The sequence below is a fragment of the Mesoplodon bidens genome, assembly GCF_964165515.1.
Source record: "Mesoplodon bidens genome assembly, chromosome: 11".
Taxonomy (NCBI): domain Eukaryota; kingdom Metazoa; phylum Chordata; class Mammalia; order Artiodactyla; family Ziphiidae; genus Mesoplodon; species Mesoplodon bidens.
In genome coordinates this window covers 77,858,970-77,881,323 of record NC_138167.1, presented here as the reverse complement: position 1 = coordinate 77,881,323, position 22,354 = coordinate 77,858,970, and the positions used below count along the sequence as shown (strand labels likewise).

The window sequence follows — 22,354 nt, the reverse complement described above, 5'->3', positions numbered from 1 at the left end:
TTTGCTCTTGCTTTGATCTCTGGTCCCCAGTCCCCACCTGGATTCTTCCTGTCATTCAGGGATCACTACAAGTTTCATCTTTTCATAGTCTTTCTTATATGACCAGTGCCACCAATCCTAGGATTCTTAATGTCTATGACCTTCAGTCTTCTGTTTGACATGTGGGTGTCATGGTAATCGAATGAGATTTTAAACATCTGTGTTATTATAGCTGCTACATCTTTCTTGCATACCTTGCACAGTGTTGGGCATATAGTTAACATGTAGTACATCTTTATTAAAATGATGATTAATTAAACATGTCTTATTTTCTCATTTATAGCATGTATAGTACACTTCTGGCTCATAGAAAACTACATATAAGAAATTTTGCTGCTGAAAGCTTTACTTTTTTGATGAGAAAGGTTAGTTTGATCATTTATGTGTTTATTGCTCATTAATCCTCAAGAATCTGATGAACGGAAGCAGATATCTTTTATAATATAGTTATTATGGACTAATATTTTTTATATAAAGAGAAACCTGTTACTGTTTTGAGTTTATCTCACCATAAGGTGGTTTTTGCTTACTAATGTGAAATAATTGGGGTTACTCTTTTATTCTTACTTAGTGTATATATATATATTTCTCTAATTCAAGTCGGTCTATGCATGAACAGTGAGATTAACAGAAATTTTTATAAAAATTTCCTGGAAGGAACTGATTGTATAGTGTCATTTGTGTTTGTTTTTAATAGAGTTTTTGTGATAAAACAAAAACATTGCTATTAAATTTCTTTTATACTCATAAAATATAAGCATACTATTTACCTTAAAAGATAGAATGTTGCCTTATGTAGTTTTTCTTGGTACATACCTTCATGTTATACCAATGAATTAATCACTCTTTTGTGTGACATTACAAGTGATAATATACTCTTGCAACAGTTTGAAATCATTGCAAGTGTCACTATTCCTTTTAGAATTTTTATCCTAATTACGTTTAAATATGAATCTTTAGAATAGCAAATCATAATTATTCATTAGGATATGTTTATGTTGTAAATACAGTTTTCCATTTGCATTTTGTGTTTTAGGTTTCTGATAAAAATGCACTTTTCAACTTAATGTTTCTTGATCTTGACGAACATCCGGAAAAAGTAGAAGGAGTTGGACAGTTGCTCTTTGAAATGTGCAAAGGAGTTAGAAATATGTTTCACTCCTGTACAGAGACGGTAAATAACTGGGAGGAGTTCCTTGAATCTATGTGAAAGGGATTAAAAGAAAATAGTTAAGATTTACACAGACGACATGGAGAGAGGATTGCCTAGAATAAATAGAAAACATTCAATGGGGCGCATTAGGGCTTTAAAAACAATGCTTACCTACTGTAGGCCCTGGGTCATTAGGTATTTTTCATTAAAAAAAAAAAAATCACTGCTCGGGACTTCCCTGGTGGTCCAGTGGTTAAGACTCTGCGCTTCCACTGCGGGGGGCATGGGTTTAATCCCTGGTTGGGGAACTAAGATCTCACTTGCCATGCAGCACGGCCAAAAAATCAATCTGTCAATCAAAAAATTTTTTAAATCACTGCTCTCTTCATCCTGGATGCTAGAAGGTGACATAACTTGATCGATGGGGGACGGGGGGATATTGTGTGATAAAATTCCCCATCGTAGTTTGGAAATTTCTTCTGGGACACGCAGTTAACCACCAGAGCTGCCATATCCTTGATTATCCTGGATCAGATTTTAAGGTAGCTTAAGCAGAGTGGGGAATAATCAGAGAGGGAAATACCAATGTAATACTTGAGAACAAGAGTGTGCATGTTCATTTTCATGATTCTTGGATTCCCACAGGCAGTGAAGCTAATTTTGCAAAAGCTAGGACCAGTTACTGAAACAGAAACTCAACTTCCATGGATTTTAGTTGGAGAAACACTCAAAAACATGGTCAAATCCACAGCATTCTACATCTACAAGGAACATTTTGGTATATTTTTTGAATGTTTGCAAGTGAGTTCTGATTTTTAAGTATTTGTGTGTAAATAGGAGTCTAAGAGTTGATTGTTGTTCTTAATTAAGCAGATCACTCCTGGATATTGTATTTTATAATTGTTGTCATCATATTTTTATATACTTACTAGGATTTTCCTTACCTCTATCCCCTGTACTATTTTTACTTGCTTTGATAGCTTGAGATGCAGTAGAGCATAGTGGTTAAGAGCACAGGCTTTGGAGCTTGAGGCCTCTGTTTGAATCCTGGCTTTGTCACTTACTGCTAGTGTGACTTGGGAAAATTTAAGTCTCTGGTCCTTAGTTTTTTCATCTGGGAAATGGGGATAATAGTATTCCCTGCCAGTGAGGATTACGAGGAAATACTTGTAAAGAACTTACAATAGTGCATTCAGAAATGTTAGCGGTTATCATCAGTGACTCCCAGTAAATGTGTCCTTTTCTTTCACAGAAAAAGAATGAAAATTTGAACTGCTTCACACAATATTTTCGTTATTAAATTAACAGATGAGTTTGATCTTTGGTAATTATTCTTTCTTATAAATTCTTCGTTTACAGGAATCACTCCTGGATCTACATACGAAAGTAACCAAGACTAACTGTGGGGAAAGTTCTGAACAGTTTAAAAGGTTGTTAGAAACATATCTGATACTTGTAAAACATGGAAATGGATCAAAGATAACCAAACCTGTTGACGTTTGTAAAGTGAGTTCCCAACTTAATTTGCTTAGAGCTTATTCATTAGAGGCTGATTGCTAAGTGTGCATTGTTTTTCCTTTTATTTTACAGGTATTGTCTCAAACATTACAAACAGCCCATCTCTCCACATCTTGCCGGGCGACCCTCTTGGATGTAATTTCTGCTTTGATCCTAGGTGAAAATGTTTCCTTGCCAGGGACCCTCATCGAAGAAACCATAGAAAAAGTAATTTACTTTTGCAAATATTAACTGAGTAGTTAATACTGTGTTTAGTGTTGAGTAAGCCTTCTGGGGAATATAAATGAAGCTTGGCAAAGGCTCTGTCTTCAGGGAATTTATAATCTTGTTGAGATGTGAATCGCGTGCTTTAAGGGAAATAAGCAAAACAAAATGTGATAAAAGCTAAATCTGTTCAGCAGATATTCAGCAAACAAATATTTACTTAACCAAGTTCAGGCTATGGACTAGATATTGCAGAGTGGACACTTTTATTTTATTTATTTACTTATTTTTGCCTGTGATTTAAAAAACTTTTTTATTTTAAAAATTAATTAATTAATTTTTATTTTTGGTTGCGTTGGGTCTTCGTTACGGCGTGCAGGCTTTCTCTAGTTAATGGCGAGCGGGGACTACTCTTTGTTGCGGTGCGTGGGCTTCTTATTGCGGTGGCTTCTCTTGTTGCGGAGCACGGGCTCTAGGCACGCAGGCTTCAGTAGTTGTGGCACACGGGCTTAGTAGTTGTGGCTCACGGGCTCTAGAGCTCAGGCTCAGTAGTTGTGGCACACGGGCTTAGTTGCTTGCAGCACGTGGGATCTTCCCAGACCAGGGCTCGAACCCATGTCCCCTGCATTGGCAGGCGGATTCTTAACCACTACACCACCAGGGAAGTCCTGCCTGTGATTTTTTATTGTTAGGGAAGTGGGGCCCTGGGAGTATGTAGTTAAAATCTGTTGAGTCAGTCTATTTATGTCACGTCGAAACATAAAGGTTAATTCTGTCTGGGGTTGAGGGACAGAGAAAGCTTTTCAAAGGACTAATATTTTAGATAGTCCTTGATGGTTAAATAGCAGTCTGCCAGTCAGAGAAGGTGTTAAAAACTCTAGGAGAGAGAATGGCAAAAATATGTTCAAAAATCTATGTTGCTGGGCACATGGACACATGAAGTGTGATGTATATCAGCAAGGCTTTGCCTGGCTTTGAAAAGTTAGGTTGGATTTTATCCTCCAAGTAGTGGAGGGCCCTGGAAAAATGTTAAGCAGGGAAATGATTTAATGAGATTGGCATTTTAGTGAGTTTAGAAGATGAATTGGAGGGAAGTGGAATTGAAAATAGATCAGTTAGGTTCTTCCTAGCTTCATGTAGTGCAACAGTATAAAGTTTAGAGGAAGGTGTAAAGTCGTGCTACTTGCCCTTTTGTAATTCTCTGTAGCTGGGAAAGAATGGAGCAGCTCTTAGGCAATCACTAGAAACACAGCCCTTCACATTTGTAAGTCCCTTTGGAGAAGGCCGAGCACTTAGAATACTGGTTGAAGTGTGCCCACCGTACCTTTACTCTAGTAGCTTCTTTCCCGAGGAGGAAGGCCCAGTGCCTGTGTCTCACACCTGGTGTGTCCATCTGCACAGTGGCAAATTCAACAATCCAGTTCTTTTTGCCTTCCATGACTATTTTAACTTGTATCAAGCATCCCACACTTCCTGCTTGCAACTTAGAGGACCTTGAAGGTCTCGGATGTTTTTATTTTCAGGAATGGGAAAGTACTCTCTTTGTATTTACATTACTATTCTTTGCCTGTGGTCCACAGATTTTTGAGAGCAGATTTGAAAGATGCTTAATTTTGGACTTTTCGGAAGTCATGTTTGCTATGAAGCAGTTTGAGCAGGTGAGTGAGATGTTAAGTCTTGGATTTGTTTTGTTTTAAATTTGTCATGATATAATCAATTTAAAAATCCTATGATTTTGTTTTTTGAAAGGAATAGAATAAGTATTTGATGTTTTAGTTCATGTATTTTTTTTTAAAGCAGTTATATTCCAGTTCTAGGTCATATGTGAAACTTTATTCCACATGCTAAGCATTTTAAATGATACTAGGTAACCAATTTGTTTTTTTAATAATCTTTTAGGAAGTTATAGAACCATGTGATAAATTTGAAAAAAATGGCTTAAGGAGCTTAAACTGTGAATTTGAAGCATAGAAAGTAGTTTCTGAAACAGTTTGCATTGGAGGAGGGTTATGAATTCATTTCATTGCTACAGAATGAATTGCTCCCTGATAGAATGAGGTAGAAATCTTTCTCACCAAATCCTGAGTTTATTTTATCCTTGCCCCTCACCCTCATCAAACACTTGCCACTCTTTCTAACTGGTGATTCTACAGTACACTTCATGGAAATCTCTGTATCTCTTCTCTCATTTTTCCCTTTAGTCTTTAATATATATTTTCATTTGTCTCAGAAAAACACTTCTTTATACATGTCCTAGCCCTGTTGCTTCCTGCCCAGTGAGGGCTCTTTATTTCTCTCTGGTTTTCTTAGCAGCTGCATCTTTTCCGTCTCCCCTGGTCCCTGTGACCTTTTTTTAAAAAACTTATTTTTATCAGAGTACCCTATGTATGTTGTTTAAAACGTTGCACAGAGCTAAGAGGCACTCACTTCATTCCCACTCCCATCTTCCTCACCAGGAACAAGCACATCTAATGATTTTTAGCTATTTTTTTCTAGTATTTACTTTATATTTTTAAATCATCTGAACATACTGCTTTTCCTTGACTCATTAATTTTAGTCCTCATCTTTAGGCTTCCTCCTGGGTAGGTGGACTTCTAGTTCTTTTACGCTTCTCATCTGCTCAACAAAGTTGCATTATAAATTTTGGTTGAATTCATATTCATTAAATACTTAATCCCTATAATCAAGGAGTATTTTATAATTACATTTCCTTTTTTGTATACCCTTTCATTTTTCCTGAAGTTACCAATTGCCTCATTCTTTAAAAACTTGAAATTGCTGGTGAGTCTGCCAACAGCATCATAGAATGCCTTTCACGTGGCAAACCGGCAGATCATTTGGCAGCTCTTTGTTGTTCTATTTTCTTTTTAGGAGACATCCCTCCTAGAGCCATTCAAGTCTGAACAGGTTGCTTTCTCTGCCCACTGCACAGATGTCATACTAGGACTTGCCTCTCTCCTGTTTCCTGGGTCCCATGTCTCTTTCTCTTATTGTAGTTTCCACTCTTATTTTGATGGAACACATTCTCCAGAGGTTCCTGAGAAAGGGTGAATGGAAGTAAAATTTTGAGATTTAGTGCATCTGTAAGTGTCTTTATTCTCTCCTCAAACTACATTACCAGTACGCTGGGTACAGCATTCTAGATTCTGTCATTTTCCCTTAGTTTTTCAGGCATTGCTCCATTGTCTTCTGGCCTCCACTGTTCCTTTGCAGAGGTCTGATGTCATTATGATTCCTGAGCCTTTATCTATGATCTCTTTTTTTCTCTGTGGAAGTGTTAGAATCTTCTCTTCATTAGGTGTTCTGAAATTTATATCTGTTGTTAATAAATGTGATTTTCTTTCTTATTTTTAGCTTTTTCTACCCAGCTTTCTCTTGTATATTGAGAATTGCTTCCTGAGTGATGACGCTGCAGGCAAAGATGAAGCTCTGGCCATTTTGGCCAAACTCATTCTGAACAAAGCAGCACCTCCCACCACTGGCTCCATGGCAATTGAGAAGTACCCTCTGCTTTTCTCAGAACAGACAGTGGGGTAAGTTCTAAGTCTTTATTCCCTGTATTCTTGGTAGGATTACCCATTTAAAAATAATGCATTCAGAATACTGTAAAAACTGAAGATCTACATGTATTAACTGGAAAGATGTCCGTGATACATTGTTATGTGAAAAAAGCAAGTTGTAGGACTTCCCTGGTGGCACAGTGGTTAAGAATCCACCTGCCAATGCAGGGGACACAGGTTCGAGCCCTGGTCCGGGAAGATCCCACATGCCGTGGAACAACTAAGCCCGTGGACCACAACTACTGAGCCTGCTCTCTAGAGCCCATGAGCTACAACTGCTGAGCCCGCGAGCCACAGCTACTGAGCCTACATGCCACAACTGCTGAAGCCCGCATGCCTAGAGCCCGTGCTCTGCAACAAGAGAAGCCTGCACACCGCAACGAAGAGTAGCCCCCGCTTGCCGCAGCTAGAGAAAGCCCGTGCACGGCAACAAAGACCCAATGCAGCCAAAAATAGATAGATAAATAAATTTTAAAAAATAAATAAACCAAGTTGTAGAAGAGTACGTGATCCCATTTTGCAAAGTTAAAACCAAAAGTATATATAAGCATAGGAACACGTGTGAAAGGATACAGAAACAGGTTATTTAACTTCCAGAGTGTGGTAAGTGAAAGAAAGAGGTCACTATTAATTTTCTCAACCTTTTATTTTAAAACAATTGTATATTCATGTGTGGTTATAATAGGACAGAGAGTTTCCATATACGTTTCACTTAGTTTCCCCTGGTGGCAACATCTTATTTGACTAGGCCAAAAAGTTCGTTCGGGTTTTTCCACACGATGTTACGGAACAACCTGAATGAACTTTTTGGCCAACCCAATACAAAAGCTGAGTGCAATATCACAACCAGAAAATTGACATTGGTACAATCCACCAACCTTATTCAGATTTACCAGTTTTACATCACTCATCTCTGTGTTTGTATGTATATGGATATGTAGTTCTGTGCAGTTTTATCTCATGTCTATTCACAACTACCACCAAAGTCAAGATACAGAGCTGTACTATCACTGCAAGGATCTCTCGTGCTACTTGTTCTTTTTCTTTTCTTTTCTTTTCTTTTTTCTTTTTTGCGGTACGCGGGCCTCTCAACTGTTGTGGCGTGTCCCGCTGCGGAGCACAGGCCCTGTATGCGCAGGCCCAGCAGCCACGGCTCACAGGCGCAGCCACTTTGCAGCATGTGGGATTCTCCCGGACTGGGGCACAAACCCACGCCCCCTGCATCGGCAGGCAGACTCCCAACCGCTGCGCCACCAGGGATCCCTCGTGCTACTTTTTAATAGCCACACTCACCCTGCCACTCCCCACTCCATCCCTAACTGCTGGCAACCACTAGTCTTATTCTCCATTTTTACAATTTTGTCATTTCAAGAATATTATATAAATTATGCAGTACAGCTTTTGAGATTGGCTTTTTCACTCAACACAATTCCCTTGAGACCCATCTAAGTTGTTGTGTGCATCAGTAATCCACTCCTTTTTATGTTGAGCGTCTTTGTGTGCTATTCCTGAGTAGTATTCCATGGTAATGGATGTAGCCGTCTGTTTAAACATTCACTTGTTGAAAGGAATAACTAGGTCATTCCTGGTTTTTGGCTCTTATGAATAAAGCTGTTATAAACATTCATGTACGCAGCTTTCCACTTCTCTGAGATAAATGCCCCAAAGTGGACTTACTGGGTTATAGGGTAAGGGCATGTTCAGTTTTGGGGCTTTTGTTTTTGTTTTGCAGTTTTTTGTTGTTGTTGTAGTTTTGTTTGTTGCTTCGTTTTATTTTTCATGTTCAGTTTTTGGGGGTTTTTTTGCGGTATGCGGGCCTCTCACTGTTGCGGCCTCTCCCGTTGCGGAGCACAGGTTCCGGACACGCAGGCTCAGCGGCCATGGCTCATGGACCCAGCCGCTCCACGGCATGTGGGATCTTCCCGGACCGGGGCACAAACCCATGTCCCCTGCATTGGCAGGCGGACTCTTAACCACTGTGCCACCAGGGAAGCCCCATGTTCAGTTTTATAAGAAACTGCCAAATGGTTTTCCAGAGTGACTGTGCCATTTTACGTTCCCAGCAGCAGTATGGGTGATCCAGTTTCTCTGCATCCTTGCCAGTATTTGTTATTTTCACTGTTTTTTTGTTTTTGCCGGCCTGATAGGATATAGTGATATCTATCTCACTGTGGTTTTAATTTGCATTTCCCTAATGGCTAAGGATGTTGAACATCTTTTCATGTGCTTATTTGCCATCTGCATGTCGTCTTTACTGAAATATCTGTTCATTTCCTTGGCCCATTTTCTGATTTGATTGTTTCTTTGCTGTTGAGTTTTGAGAGTGTTTATATATTCTAATACAAGTCCTTTTGTCTGCTTCGTGATGGTGCAAATATTTTCTCCCAGTCTGTAACTTGTCTTCCTTTGCTTAACAAGATTTTTCAGTGGTCAGTGTTTTAAATTTTGATGAGGTCCAATGTATCAACTTTTCCTTTTATGGATAATGCTTTTGATGTCAAGTCTAAGAACTGTTTGCCTAACTATAGGTCCCAAGTATTTTCTCCTATTTTTTTAAGTTTTATCATTTTATGTTTTACATTTAAGTCCATGATCCATTATGAGTTAATTTTTTTTTTTTTTTTTTTTTTTTTTCTCTTTTTGCAGTATGCGGGCCTCTCACTGTTGTGGCCTCTCCCGTTGCGGAGCACAGGCTCCGGACGCGCAGGCCCAGCGGCCATGGCTCACGGGCCCAGCCGCTCCGCGGCATATGGGATCCTCCCAGACCGGGGCATGAACCCGTATCCCCTGCATCGGCAGGCGGACTCTCAACCACTGCGCCACCAGGGAGGCCCCGAGTTAATTTTTATATAAGGTGTGAAGTTTAGGTCAAGTTTCCTTTTTTGCCTCTGAATGTCCACTGCTCTGGCCACATTTGTTGAAAAGGCTGTTCTTCCTCATTGAACTGCTTTTGCTTTTGTGTCAGAAATCAGCTGGGCACAAGTGTGTGGGACTGTTTCTGGCTCTTATTCTGTTTCATTGATCTATGTGTCTGTCCTCCTCTAATGCCACAATCTTGTTACTATAGCATAAAATAAATCTGGAAATCTTTAAAAAAATTCCTTACACTGTATTCTTCTTTTTCAAGATTGTTTCATCTATTCCTGGTCCTTTGCCCTTTTGTATAAATTTTAGAAGAAACTTGTCTATGTCTACCAAAAAAAAAAAAAAAAAAACCTTGCTGGGATTTTGATTTGAATTGCATTAAATCTGTAGGTCAATTTGGGGAGAATTGACGACCCCCTAAAGAGACACAAAACTGTTACCTTTGTTTATGACAAGAGGATGGTAAAGAGAAGAAAGAAGTGACTATTAGCTTTCAGATTATAAACCTTTGCATTGTTTGAATTGTTAAAAGGTCTATGGATTACTTTCTCAATTTCATTAAAAACAGTACATACTCTTTGGAAGTCGAAACAAAGTTTATGTAAATATTTGAGAGGATTCTGCTTACTGTGTTTCAAATAGTTGAGTGGGTGTGCCTCTAGAATTTATAGATCAGGAAATCAGTTCCCTTATCATTCCTAATAAATGGAAGCATACTAACTTAAGGTGAGTGCCACAGTTTCTGTATTTCTTTGTCTAAGAAAACTTCCATCACCCCATAGAATAATACGTGAATGGTCACCTTTGTCTGAATATTCCTGATCACACTCCATCCACTTATCTCACAGATTTATTGTGAGAATAAAAGGAGATAATCGATGTGAAAAGACTCTTGAGAAGATAAATTTATTCCGTCATTTGACAGATACTTATTGTATCAGACACTGTTCTAGGCACTGGGATATAATAATGAAAAAGAAAAAGGTTTCTTCTTTGGGGGAGATGACAGTCTTGCGGGGACAGGCGTGTGAGGCAGATAAACAAACAAGTTAATTTTAGATAGTGATAAAAAGAAAAATAAAACAGGGCTTTGAGACAGAGTAGACAGAGAGGCAGCACTACTCCTGTCTAGAAAGGGGACCTTTGGTCCGATTGTAATGGTGGAAGGATCCAACCTGGCAAAGAAAGGCTGGGTGAAAGGCTTTCCAGGCAGAGGGAAGCGTGCCGGCAAAGGCTCTGGGATGGGAATAAGCCGAGTGTGTTTGAGGAACAAAAGGAAAGCCTGTGTGGATAAAGAGCATTGAGTAAGGAGGAGAGTGGAATGAGAGGAAGTGAGTGAAGGAGGGGAGGGTCGTATCACCCAAGGCCTTACAGGATGAGGTGAGTATGGATTTTATTGGAGGAGCTCATTGGCAGGTGTGACGAAGCAGGGGAATGACATGGCAGCTAATGAGTCATCTTTATAAAGCATCTCAATATTTTATTCGTAAGATTTTTGCCGATTATTGAGTTATGGTTAATACTAGAAAGACTGTATATCAAGGTATAGTGACTTTTAGAAATTACCAGTAAAATTAACTTAGTTATCTCTCATAATTTCCAAGCATTCAGTATCCTGATAAGTATGAAATAAAAGAGAATGCCACTTTTTTGGTTAACTTTAATGATAAAAAGGTATAGAAATAAAAACCTGATATTCTACTTCTATTCCACAATAAGTTAACCAAACTGGACATGGAGGATTCATTATAAAAACAGATCAATTTACTTATTGTTTCTATGACTTTTCTTTCCACTGGATTTCTGTCTTTTACATAGGACTGAGGTATAGTTCACTGGCAAAAATAGAGGCAAACAAGAATACCACCAAAGTAACAGATACCTAAAACTGAATGTCATATTAGAAAATAGTGTTGAGTAACCACTGATCAGATTAAAGCCTCAGAGGAAGTTACTTCTTGCTTTTTTTTTGGCCACATGGCATGCGGGATCTTACTTCCCCAACCAGGGATTGAACCCACACTCCCTACAGTGGAAGAGTGGAGTCTTAACCACTGGACCGCCAGGGAAGTCCAAAAGTTACTTCTAAGTCATAATCATTTTAGTGACATTTGTCAAATTCACTGTGATTCCTTTGCAACATCATTCTCCACATTTGTGAAGCAGTAAAATTCATGTCAGAAAGGAAAGGGGGGATGGAGGAAGTCAGTTCATGCCAATAAATTACCTCTCCAGTTCTTAAACACATGTTCATCAGCACAAAATTCAGAAATAATACCTAAAACTGGAAGAGAGTTGCTTTTAGTTATGAAGCAAATTAAAATAGAAGAAAGTAGAACTAATGGGGTTGAAAAAGTCTGTCGCTGAAAAATCAGTAAATGAGTCACTTTTGTTTAGTTATTTGTATTCAACTGTCACCACCAGTTCCTTCCTTCCCGCTAATGCTCCATGCATGGAAAGGAACCAATTTTATTTCAAACTTCAGAGGGCAAGAGCGATTATATCCTCTCTTATTTTAAATATTTGTTTATCTTTTCTTCCTTCAGATCCAATATAAGGCAGAAGAAGACCAGATCCAAGGGAGGAAAGGAACAGATCTCAGTATTAGATCATCTTTTATCTATAATTCAGTTACCCCCAAATAAAGAGACTACTTACCTTTCATGGTCTTGGGCGGCCCTTGTCGTGTTACCTCATATTAGGTGAGAAAATCAACTGTGTTTAATTGTGAAAGGTGTTTTAGCAAGCTGATGAAAACATTTATGAGCCATTTTTTGCCATTTCATGAAAAAGCCATTGAATGCTAGTCTGAGCATTTCCCTTTTTCTCCCCACTTCTTGGACAGACCCCTGGAGAAAGAGAAGGTGATACCCCTAGTCACCTGCTTCATAGAGTCACTCTTCATGACTGTTGACAGAGGGAGCTTTGGAAAAGGTCAGTTAACAATCACCATTTGTTCTCTTGTCTGTCTTTTCTGGCACACCCAGAGTAACTGTAAACACACAGATACCAGAGAATAGTACTGCCGTTGTGTTCTGGCAGAACCTCCTGTATGTAAATAGGAAAAAAAGACTGAGATGGAGGCGTTACCCTTGTACCTCATAATGTGGTGACAAAGTCAGGACAGCTTGAACACTTGCTGAGTCCAAAGGTGAAGTAGTAGAAGGCTGCCATGGTCTAAGAAATCAGACTCAACTTCGAGTCCCAGCTTGTGTCTTGTTCCTGTCTTCCACGCCCAGTCTAGCCCTGGTATACACTTGTGCTACAGGCATTTGCTTACCTAGAGCAAGACACTTTCTTGTATGTCCCTCTGGCTACCATTGCACATGTGTCCCTCCTGCCTGGAGTCCTTTCTAGGTCTTTCATCATTTGGTGAACTCATACTTAGCTTTCAAAACTCAGCTCAGGGCTTCCCTGGTGGCGCAGTGGTTAAGAATCCACCTGCCAATGCAGGGGACACGGGTTCGAGCCCTGGTCCAGGAAGATCCCACACGCCGCGGAGCAACTAAGCCCGTGTGCCACAACTACTGAGCCTGTGCTCTAGAGCCCACGAGCCACAACTACTGAAGCCTGCGAGCCTAGAGCCCGTGCTCTGCAACAAGAGAAGCCACCGCAATGAGAAGCCTGCACACCGCAACAGAGAGTAGCCCTCGCTCGCTGCAACTAGAGAAAGCCCGCGCGCAGCAAAGACCCAAGGCAGCCAAAAATAAATAAATAAAATAAAATAAAAAACTCAGCTCAAACACAGTACCTCTAGAAAGGTCTTCATGACTCATACAGGCAGAATTAGACTGCCCTGCCCCAAACACCATTTCCTGTTGTATACTTGTCCATCTCCCCCAACTAGCTGAGAACAGCAATTTAAAAGTAGGTATTTTGATCAAAATAAGATTAATAAAAAAAAATTTTGCTACAAAAATAAATAATAATAGGTGTTTTGTTTTATTCTAGCATGGCATTTTTCTTCCTAACACATGTGTATAGTACTCATTCGTTTAAATATTAATTGCTAGGTTCTGTGTTAGATACTAAACAGACATGTTAGAGAATAAAGTAGACCTGCCCCATTTCCAGTGCTCAGTAGCCACATGTGGCTAGTGGCTACCATATTGGGTTGTGAGTACATTTGGCAGAAATATAGAGCCTTTCTACCACTGCAGAAAGGAAGTTCTGTTGGATAGCCCTTTTCTAACTAGAGCAGGTGTTGGCAAAATATTTGTGTAAAAGACAATACAGTAAATATTTTAGCTTTTGTGGGCCACATTCAGTCTTCAGTCTTTGTGGCATATTCTGTTTGTTTGTTTGTTGTTTTAAACAACCCTTTAAAAATGTGAAAAGCATTCTTAGTTTGCTGGCCATATAAAAACAGACTACCCGCAAGATCTGACTAGTGGGCCATAGTTTGCCAACCTCTGGTCTAGGATTAAATGATTATCTAATTAATATAAATTGAGTCAATTATAGGTAGTAGCCATTGGATATGTGATTTCTTATAAATTGGAGTCATAAAATCAACATGAGTTTTACACAAAGATAATTTCTTAGCTTTTGAAAAGTCTAAGTCTATTCTCAAAAGTTCTAATTTTGATAATACCAGTTGGTAGAACCGTTGAATTTTCTCCTCATCTCAGTTGAAGGGAACGTATATTTTTATTCTCTATTTCTGAATATATTTTTCTCTTAAGAAAGTTAAAATATAAGACTTGGAACCCCTTTTCAGTTCCTTTCTGTTATATTCTGACATTTGACAGATAATCCTTTAGAAGGCACAGATTCACTTTAAGAACTCTGTATAAATACCAAGTGGTAGATAAAATGAGATGTCTATAGTTACTGTGTCAAAGAAGTAATGGGTTTTCTCCTGTTTTTCTGCCTTAAGGAAACTTATTTGTTCTTTGTCAAGCTGTAAATACTCTGCTAAGTTTGGAAGAATCTTCTGAACTTCTTCATCTGGTTTCTGTGGAACGTGTGAAGAATTTAGTATTGTGAGTAAACATATCTTACATTGAGCTTAATAATGAATGGAATATAAAGGCTTCTGTGTTGGCAAAATCTTGGATCTATTTTTTACCTGAGTTGTATTCCTGTAGGAAATTTATTATTGATTTAAATCCTCCAGTTAAAATAAGAACATTTTTGGATACAGTCTTTAAATACAGATTCATCTTTGTGAAAGGGTATTTTACTGTGTATGTAAATTAGTGTTGCAGAGTGAAGTGGGTGTATAATGCTGGTCACATGACATGGCACCGTGGCTCCAACATACACGTTTCTGCTTTCACAGTGTTTCTCAGCTTGACAAACTTAGCACTTCAGAAAACTTTCCTGTGGTCCTTTTACTACATACCAAAACAATCCAGTTTTGGGGTTTTTTTAAGTTTATTTTGATTTGGGTCATAGCACAGGGCCGTTACTGGGAGCCGTTCATTGCTCGGCTTAGCACCCTTTCTAAAGGTCAGGCGTTTTAAATATCTTGTGAAGTAGTAGTTTGCTTCTGTTTCTGGAGTCTAGTCCATTTTATTTACATGCTTTTAACAACAGATTTGCTCATTTACTTCATTCAATAAGTATTCATTGCTTTTCTCATGTACCAGGCCCTGTTCTTGGCACTGGGAGACACGGTAAATGAAACACACAATTCCCTGCCTTCATGGAGCTAACACACTAGCAAGAAGATATACTAAACAAAATAAACAAGTAAAATATATGGCATGTTAGACAGTAGTAAAGTCGGGACAGCGAGAGTCTGGAGGCTGGGGACAAATAGGAGTTTTAACTAGGGAAGGCCTCACCAAGGAGATATTTCAGCAGAAACCCAGAAGCAGCAAGAGAGTAAGCCCTGGGGATGGGATATCTGGGACCTGGGGCACTCTGTCCCAAACCCAGGGAAGATGTGAGTGCTGAGGCTCTGTGTGGGTGCCTTGCTTGAGCAGCAAGGAACTATTGTAGCTGAGTAGGGTGAGGAGAGGGTAGAAGGAGAGGAGGATATGGGGCGCGTGGTGGCAGGTAGTGTTTGACCTTTGGCCATTGTAGGGCCTTGGCTTTTACTGTGAGTGAAAGGGGAAGCCACAGGAGGTGTTTTTGGCAGGAGAGTGGCGTAGGCCAAAGTAGGATCACTCAAGCTGCTATGTCGAGAAGAGAGTGAAGGAGGGTAAAGGAGACCAGTTAAAAGACTTAGTGCAGTAATCCAGAATCTCTGTACATTCCCCAATCTGGGCAAGGCCACTGTCTCTCTATTGTTAATTGAATTGCTTTAAATTTTTTTAAGGAGGAGTTTTTCTTTGTTGTCTTCCTACTTACCGTAATCCGTATGTGTTCCCTTTTTTTTTTTTTTTGCGGTACAAGGGCCTCTCACTGCAGCAGATGCGCAGGCTCAGCGGCCATGGCTTATGGGCCCAGCCGCTCCGCGGCATGTGGAATCTTCCCGGACCGGGGCATGAATCCGTGTCCCCTGCATCGGCAGGCGGACTCTCAACCACTGTGCCACCAGGGAAGCCCCCCCTTTTTTTTTTAAGTCATTCTGTTTAAAGTTCTCACACTGTATTCTTTGGTGGGAACAATTTAAGGCATCTGTGGAGGTTTTAAAACGGAAAAGCATGCATAACAGAGTGGGATTTGTCTGTCCCCTGTGGAAGGCCAGCTGGCATCCCGGGCAGGTGCTTTTAACCTAGGAGGCCCAGAAACCTCTAATAGGAGCGAATCGGCTTGGAGGGTGGCAGTGCAAGTTTTCATTTGTGAAAGTTGTAGATGCAGGCCTCAGTGCTGGGTGCTGCACTAGCTACTGGTTACGCCGGAGGTTTCACAGCCAAGACAACCCGGATTTGAACCTTGTCTTCATCACTTACTAGCTAGATAGCCTTGAGTAAGTTAGTTAATCTCATTTTATTCTCTCTCAAAAGGGAGTAGCAGTACTTACCTCGTGGAGATTGAATTAGACTGTGCGTGCAGTAATAACAATACACAAATTGCATTTATTGAATTTTTATTATGTGCCGGTCACTCTTCTGAGTACTTTCCGTACATTATTATTACGTTATTATTGTAATCCTCACAACAACTCCCTGAGGTATAGGTACTGTTAACATTGTAGAAGGGGGAACTCGAGTTCTTAAATAAATCCAGAACCCCAGCTGCTCAGCACCCGCTGCCACCCTGGTCTCCACCTCCATCTCTCATCTGGATGACTGCAGTAGCCTCCTAACGAGTTTCCTTGCCTCCATCCTTGCCCTGCTGCTGTCTGTTTTGTACCCAACAACAAGGGTGATTCTTTTCCTTGAAAGAGAACATGTCACTCTTTTGCCAACAACCCTCGGAAATAGTGATTTTCAAACACGGGCCATTCTGGAGACGTTTTTGGTCATCGCAGCTGGGGGCTGCTACTGGAGTGTGGTGGGTAAGGAGCGCCCTGCTGTGCACTGGACAGCCTCACAACAAAGAGTCACCTGGCCCGCGTGAGCAGAGCCACTGATGAGAAACCCTGCTCTCGTGGCACCCAGCCTGCTCGGGATAAAACCCACAGTCCTCATCATGTTCCTCGGGGCTCTGTGTAGTCTAGGCCCTGGCTTCTGGCCTCACCCCCAGCCACTCTGCCTTGTTCGCTCCGTTCCAGCTGCACTGGTCTCCTCGATTCTTCTCACATAGGCAAGCACACCTGTCTGGGACTTGGCATCTCTGCTCCCTCTGCCGGGAATGCTTTTCTTCCAGATGCCTTTTGGCTCACTTCTTGACTTCCTTCAGTCTCTGCCTTCCGTGACCACCCCCATATCAAACAGCACTCCTCTCCACCCCCTCGCCCTCTCGCCTTCTCCCCCATGCACCAGTCTCTCAGTCCAGCCTCCTTTTCCTGATTCACTTTTCTCCATTGTCCTCGTCACTGTCATTATTTATGGTTTATATGTGGGTGACCTTCCCCTATTAGAATATAAGCTCCAGGAGGATAGGGACTTTTTCCTTGGTTTCCTGCTATAGCCAGTATCTAGAAAAGTCACTGGTACATGGTAGGTACTCAGTAAATATTTGTTGGAGGATAGCACATAGTGGCTAAGTGGCTTGTCCAGGGTTACATGGATGATGATGATGATGGGCTGGCTTCAAGCCTGGGCTGCCCTACCCCAGAGCTGATGTGCCGGCCCCCTGCTCTGTACTGCTTCCCTCATAGCTCAGTACCCGGCACATGGAAAACACTCAGTGAATATTATATATCCCCCCGTATGTCACTGTCAATTATGAGTATGTGGATTGAAAAGACAGCATTTGACGTCAGTCAAAATACCATATTATAATCCTGCCTCTGCCTCTGGCTGTGTGTCTTTCCTTGAGTGTGTGTCTCACTGTTGGTGGACCTCAGCTTCTTCATGTCTCAAGTGATGCTAAATGTCCATGTAAAACTTTCACCTGTTCCCTCTTACATTTCCTTCATCAGTGATAATTTTCTGTGGTTTCTAGTATAGCCTAAGTTCTCTGTGGTGTATGGTACAGTTTGGGTCTAATAAATATCTCATTGCAGAGCGTTTCCTTTGGAACCATCTGTGTTGCTGTTGGCTGATCTCTATTATCAGAGATTATCCTTATGTGGCTGCAGGGGGCCACTTTCAGAGGAAGCTCTAATGGAATTATTTCCCAAGTTACGAGCAAACATTTCAACTGGCATATCCAAGGTACTGCGGCTTCGTGGTGTGTTCTCTGCCTCTCATCTTTTGTTTTATACGTGTATTGCCAGTGGTTGTCAGAGCTCCTTAATCAGAAAATGCTGCTTTGGGGTGGTTTCTATTTAAAGCAGTGATTCCTAAACACTGACCTACAAACTGATTGCAGCAGGATTAATTGGGGCACTTACTAAAAATATAAATTCTGGGTTCCAACACCCTCAAATTCTGATTCTGCAGGCATAGGGTGGAAGTGACGTATCTGCATGATTTTTCAAAGCTCTGTAGGTGATCCTGCTGCTCATTCAGGTGTATAGAAATACCTGAACATGTTATTTAGAAAGAAAAACCATTAATTTCAGTGGAATTGTAAGCTTAATCAGATTCTTTGCGCTTATTTACAGAGATGCTTATAGTGTCATAGTTCAAAGAAGCAACACCATTTTATGAGCAACCTTATCTTCTCAGTCTAGTCTGGTCATTAATTGTTCCACGTACCATTTGAATAAGGTGTCGGTTGGTGTTGAATATGAAATAAGGAATAGAATAAACATGTATTACTCTGACAAGTGGTATATCTTTCATAATTCCATGAAACTTAGGTCTCACTGACTCTTAATCAGTTTCTTATGTTTAAACGTTGGAGTTTGAAACATGCCTTTTAATTTCTCTAGATTCGGCTTTTGACAATAAGGATCCTAAACCACTTTGAGGTTTGGCTTCCGGAATTAATGGAGGTATTTTAACTGTTCATTTTGGGTAACTTTTAAAAAATATAACTTGACATATTGTTTTCCAAAATGATAATTTTACAGAAAATTCAAATACCGTGTAAATATCTATCACAAAGTCTGAAAAAAACTTTTTGCAATTCTTATTCCCATCCCCTCAGCAAGGCCACCACTGAAAATCCACAGTTAGTTGGTGACTATTCTTTCAGACTTTTTGTATATACACACATCATTTAAACAAATGGTGTCATGTAAGTTTTTCCATATCCGTACCTCTAGCCCTACCTCATTTCTTTTGAAGTTTGAATAGTGCCCCACAGTTTAAAATATTGTATTTAACCAGTTCCCTCTTGATGGATGCTTAGGTGGGTTGTTGGTAGTTTTTCAGCATTTCTAATAATACTGCCGTGAACATCCTTACACAGATATCTTTGTTCAGGGAAACATTTCAGTAATGCAAATGACTACTTCCAGAAGTAGAAATTACTTCTACTTAGAAGTAGAATTGTACAGTGAAAGTATATATACATTTTCTTTATTTCAAAAGATATTGCCAATCAACTTGAGTGATTTTGAGAATTACTTTCCTGTTTTTTACTTGTCATGTCTATGCTAGACACTAAACCTAGATGATCTACCAAAAAGTAAATGACGTGAGGAAGAATGAATCATTTACTCAAAAAATGTGTTGCTTATTTAATTTAAAACGTTAATATATGCCAGTTTTTCTTTTTTAGACTTCTGTTCACATTTAATGTTCTTTTTGGAAAATCAAAATACTGACCTGCCTCCTGGTTTCCTCTGGTTGTTCAGGATGACGGGCTCTCAGAGCGTCAGTCTGTCTTTGCTATATTACGCCAGGCAGAACTTGTGCCAGCAACTGTGAATGATTACAGAGAGAAGCTTCTTCATTTGAGAAAACTAAGACATGATGTGGTACAGACTGCAGTCCCTGATGGGCCGTTACAGGAGGTAAAAACAGTGTTTTTTGGGTTCTTTTTTTAACTCAGTTTATACTTTAAAGTCTGTTTAGCTGGCATTTGAAAAAAGAGAAGCGTACTAAATAGTCACCAAAAAAAAAAGAGAGAGAGAAAGAATTTTTAAAAGCAAGAATTATAAAAAAAAGAAATTAAAACTAAGTAAATACCCAGTTCTGTTCAATGCTTTGAGTTAAATGGCTCTGCAGCCTTTTCAACAGTAGAAATAATTTACTATCCTCCCTTCTCCTGAGTATGTGTGTAGTGTGTGAGGGTAGGTAGTAGGTGGCAGCAGGAGGAACAAGGTCAAGTTGACAGCCTGATACTCATCTCCAGATTTGTTCACTGCTGCAGGACGTCAGCCCTCTACCTTTTGTATTAGGGATTTTCCATCCATGACCCTTGAGGATACATCACTATCCCTTTGGGAAGAAGGCCAAGTGGAGGCATTCCCCTTTCAAGCAGAGCAGTTCTTTCCTTAACCTGTTCTGTATATCAGCATCCTGTGTTACGTTCCATTTGGAAAAGGGCTCTGCTGCTAAGGTAGACACAAGCACCCCACCCCTAAATAATAATAGAACTACCACTTTACCTGATGTTTCCTGAGCAAATGGGGATGCTAGTGACAGTGACTGTCATTCCAAAAGGAGACTGAAAACTTCAGACCCTCTGAACTGAACTCTTTTAATGCCTAGTTTTGAGAACTCACACATCTGCTTATAAAGCCTCAGCTGCCATTCACATAGTGCTTTGCTGGGTTCTTTGGCACCTGTGCTTTACTGATTACCATTCAAGTTTTGTCTTGTCAGGTGATGGCAGTATTTGTTAGGAGTGAATTTAATCATGAATCAAATCTGTTTATTCAAATATATCCTTTATTCGTGAACATCTGGAGTGAGTTTGAGTACTATGTTTTCTTAAGTGATTCTTCTCTATTAAATAGCGAGTGACATTTTGGGGAGAGGAGGAAAATGACTGTACCTGAATTTTGGATTGGCACCTGCAAGTTTTTTCTTAAAGCAGAAGCTTCTTTCCAAACCTCAGGTTGTCCAAGTCAGGATCCTTGTATTTTGGTGCTAATCTAAACTAATTTCCTATGCTTGCAGGTACCACTTCGTTATCTGTTAGGCATGTTATATGTTAACTTCAGTGCTCTCTGGGATCCTGTTATTGAACTCATAAGGTAAGCCTGGGTGAAATGGATGAAGCTGTTGTGCTTTCACTACTGCAGAATGATGATGGAGCCAGTATTATACTCTGGGGTGTGATTTAAGTGAATGGGTGTGTATGGTATTTATAGCTACCTTAAAGCCTTTGTGGGACAAGGTGAAGAAAAAGTAAACATTAATTATTCTATCTGGTGCCAAGTTTTTGACAATTCAAGTGTTTTATATATGTTTCTCTGTACTTTGAAATAACTTCAGAGAACTTTCTCTTTTCACTTTATATTATACACCTGTATTATTGAATTTTTTTACAGTAATAAGTACTGTAAAATAATTGTATAATTTTATTTATATATATTGAGTCATTGAGCCAAACTTTAATTTAAAAATTAAAAATTTAATTTAAAACCCTTGCTGTCTAGTATCCAAAACCCTTTAGCCCTAAAAAGGACCTTCATAATCACATAAAAAATACATATGTTGTGCCTCATTTATAGACAACTGTCCTTCTGCAGGCATTTGTCTTCAGAGGGCCTACTCTGGCTTTTTGTCAGATTGGAAATATATTATGTGTGGCCTCTCAAAACCCTAAATATTAGACCTTAGCAGAACAGGCATTTTAAAAAATAAAGTACAAAAGTTGTTTATTACCCCACATTCAGGGATAGCTTAATTAGTACTTCAGTTATATCCTTTCACTTTTTTTTTGTATGAGATATCTCAAAATAGGGTCCATACCACATGTTTTGTTTTATGATCTTTACTCTTAGTTCTCATGCACACGAAATGGAAAATAAGCAATTTTGGAAAGTCTACTATGAACATCTAGAAAAAGCAGCTACACATGCTGGTATGTAAAGGGATATGAAGGAGGGGGCTGCAGGGGGAAATGGTTGTTTAACTATTTAATTTCTACTGCGTAATTACACATGAAATTGGAAAGCGGAAATGAGAAATGTATTATTTTGATAACCTTTGGATACTGTTATCGTTTGCTTGTATTACTAGAGAAATGAATGCCGTTACTGGCAGAAACACACAGGGTAGTTGTTAACATTTCTCTAGTGGTTATGATGACCTTTTTTCTTTCAGAGAAAGAACTGCAAAATGACACAAGAGATGAGGAGAAGTCCATTGGAGATGCAAGTTCGGAGCAGACTCAGGAAGGAAACGTTGGAACTCTTTATCATGAGCAGTTCGCATTGAAAACCGACCTTCAGGAAAGATTGGACCATACCAATTTTCGGTTTTTGCTCTGGCGAGCTCTGGCAAAATTCCCAGAAAGGGTAGAGCCACGGTCCAGGGAGCTTTCCCCGCTTTTCTTGAGATTTATCAAGTAAGTATTCTTGCCTAAGAATATGTCTCTGGTAGGGTGTGAGGAAGAGAAGGTGCAAAGTATTAAATTCCCAGATTGGCTGAGTTCTTTTCTTACATCTGTCATCTTTTCAAATCATTGGCACCTCTCTAAAGCACTGGCTCCATCAGATAACAACTA

General features: G+C 39.8%; 1 protein-coding gene across 1 annotated transcript in view; it reads left to right on the top strand.

Moving 5' to 3' along the window:
* The window catches only part of UTP20 (UTP20 small subunit processome component), a 93,542-nt gene that overhangs the window by 7,507 nt on the left and 63,681 nt on the right, over positions 1 to 22,354 (top strand). Inside the window, exons 6-21 of the mRNA XM_081248276.1 lie at positions 323 to 404; positions 1,076 to 1,213; positions 1,838 to 1,993; positions 2,552 to 2,698; positions 2,783 to 2,917; positions 4,495 to 4,572; positions 6,270 to 6,448; positions 11,887 to 12,042; positions 12,186 to 12,274; positions 14,220 to 14,325; positions 17,847 to 17,997; positions 18,660 to 18,722; positions 19,530 to 19,688; positions 20,800 to 20,876; positions 21,630 to 21,709; positions 21,952 to 22,195. Coding sequence (XP_081104402.1) covers positions 323 to 404; positions 1,076 to 1,213; positions 1,838 to 1,993; positions 2,552 to 2,698; positions 2,783 to 2,917; positions 4,495 to 4,572; positions 6,270 to 6,448; positions 11,887 to 12,042; positions 12,186 to 12,274; positions 14,220 to 14,325; positions 17,847 to 17,997; positions 18,660 to 18,722; positions 19,530 to 19,688; positions 20,800 to 20,876; positions 21,630 to 21,709; positions 21,952 to 22,195 — 2,040 coding nt within the window. The remainder of the gene's footprint in view (positions 1 to 322; positions 405 to 1,075; positions 1,214 to 1,837; positions 1,994 to 2,551; positions 2,699 to 2,782; positions 2,918 to 4,494; positions 4,573 to 6,269; positions 6,449 to 11,886; positions 12,043 to 12,185; positions 12,275 to 14,219; positions 14,326 to 17,846; positions 17,998 to 18,659; positions 18,723 to 19,529; positions 19,689 to 20,799; positions 20,877 to 21,629; positions 21,710 to 21,951; positions 22,196 to 22,354) is intronic.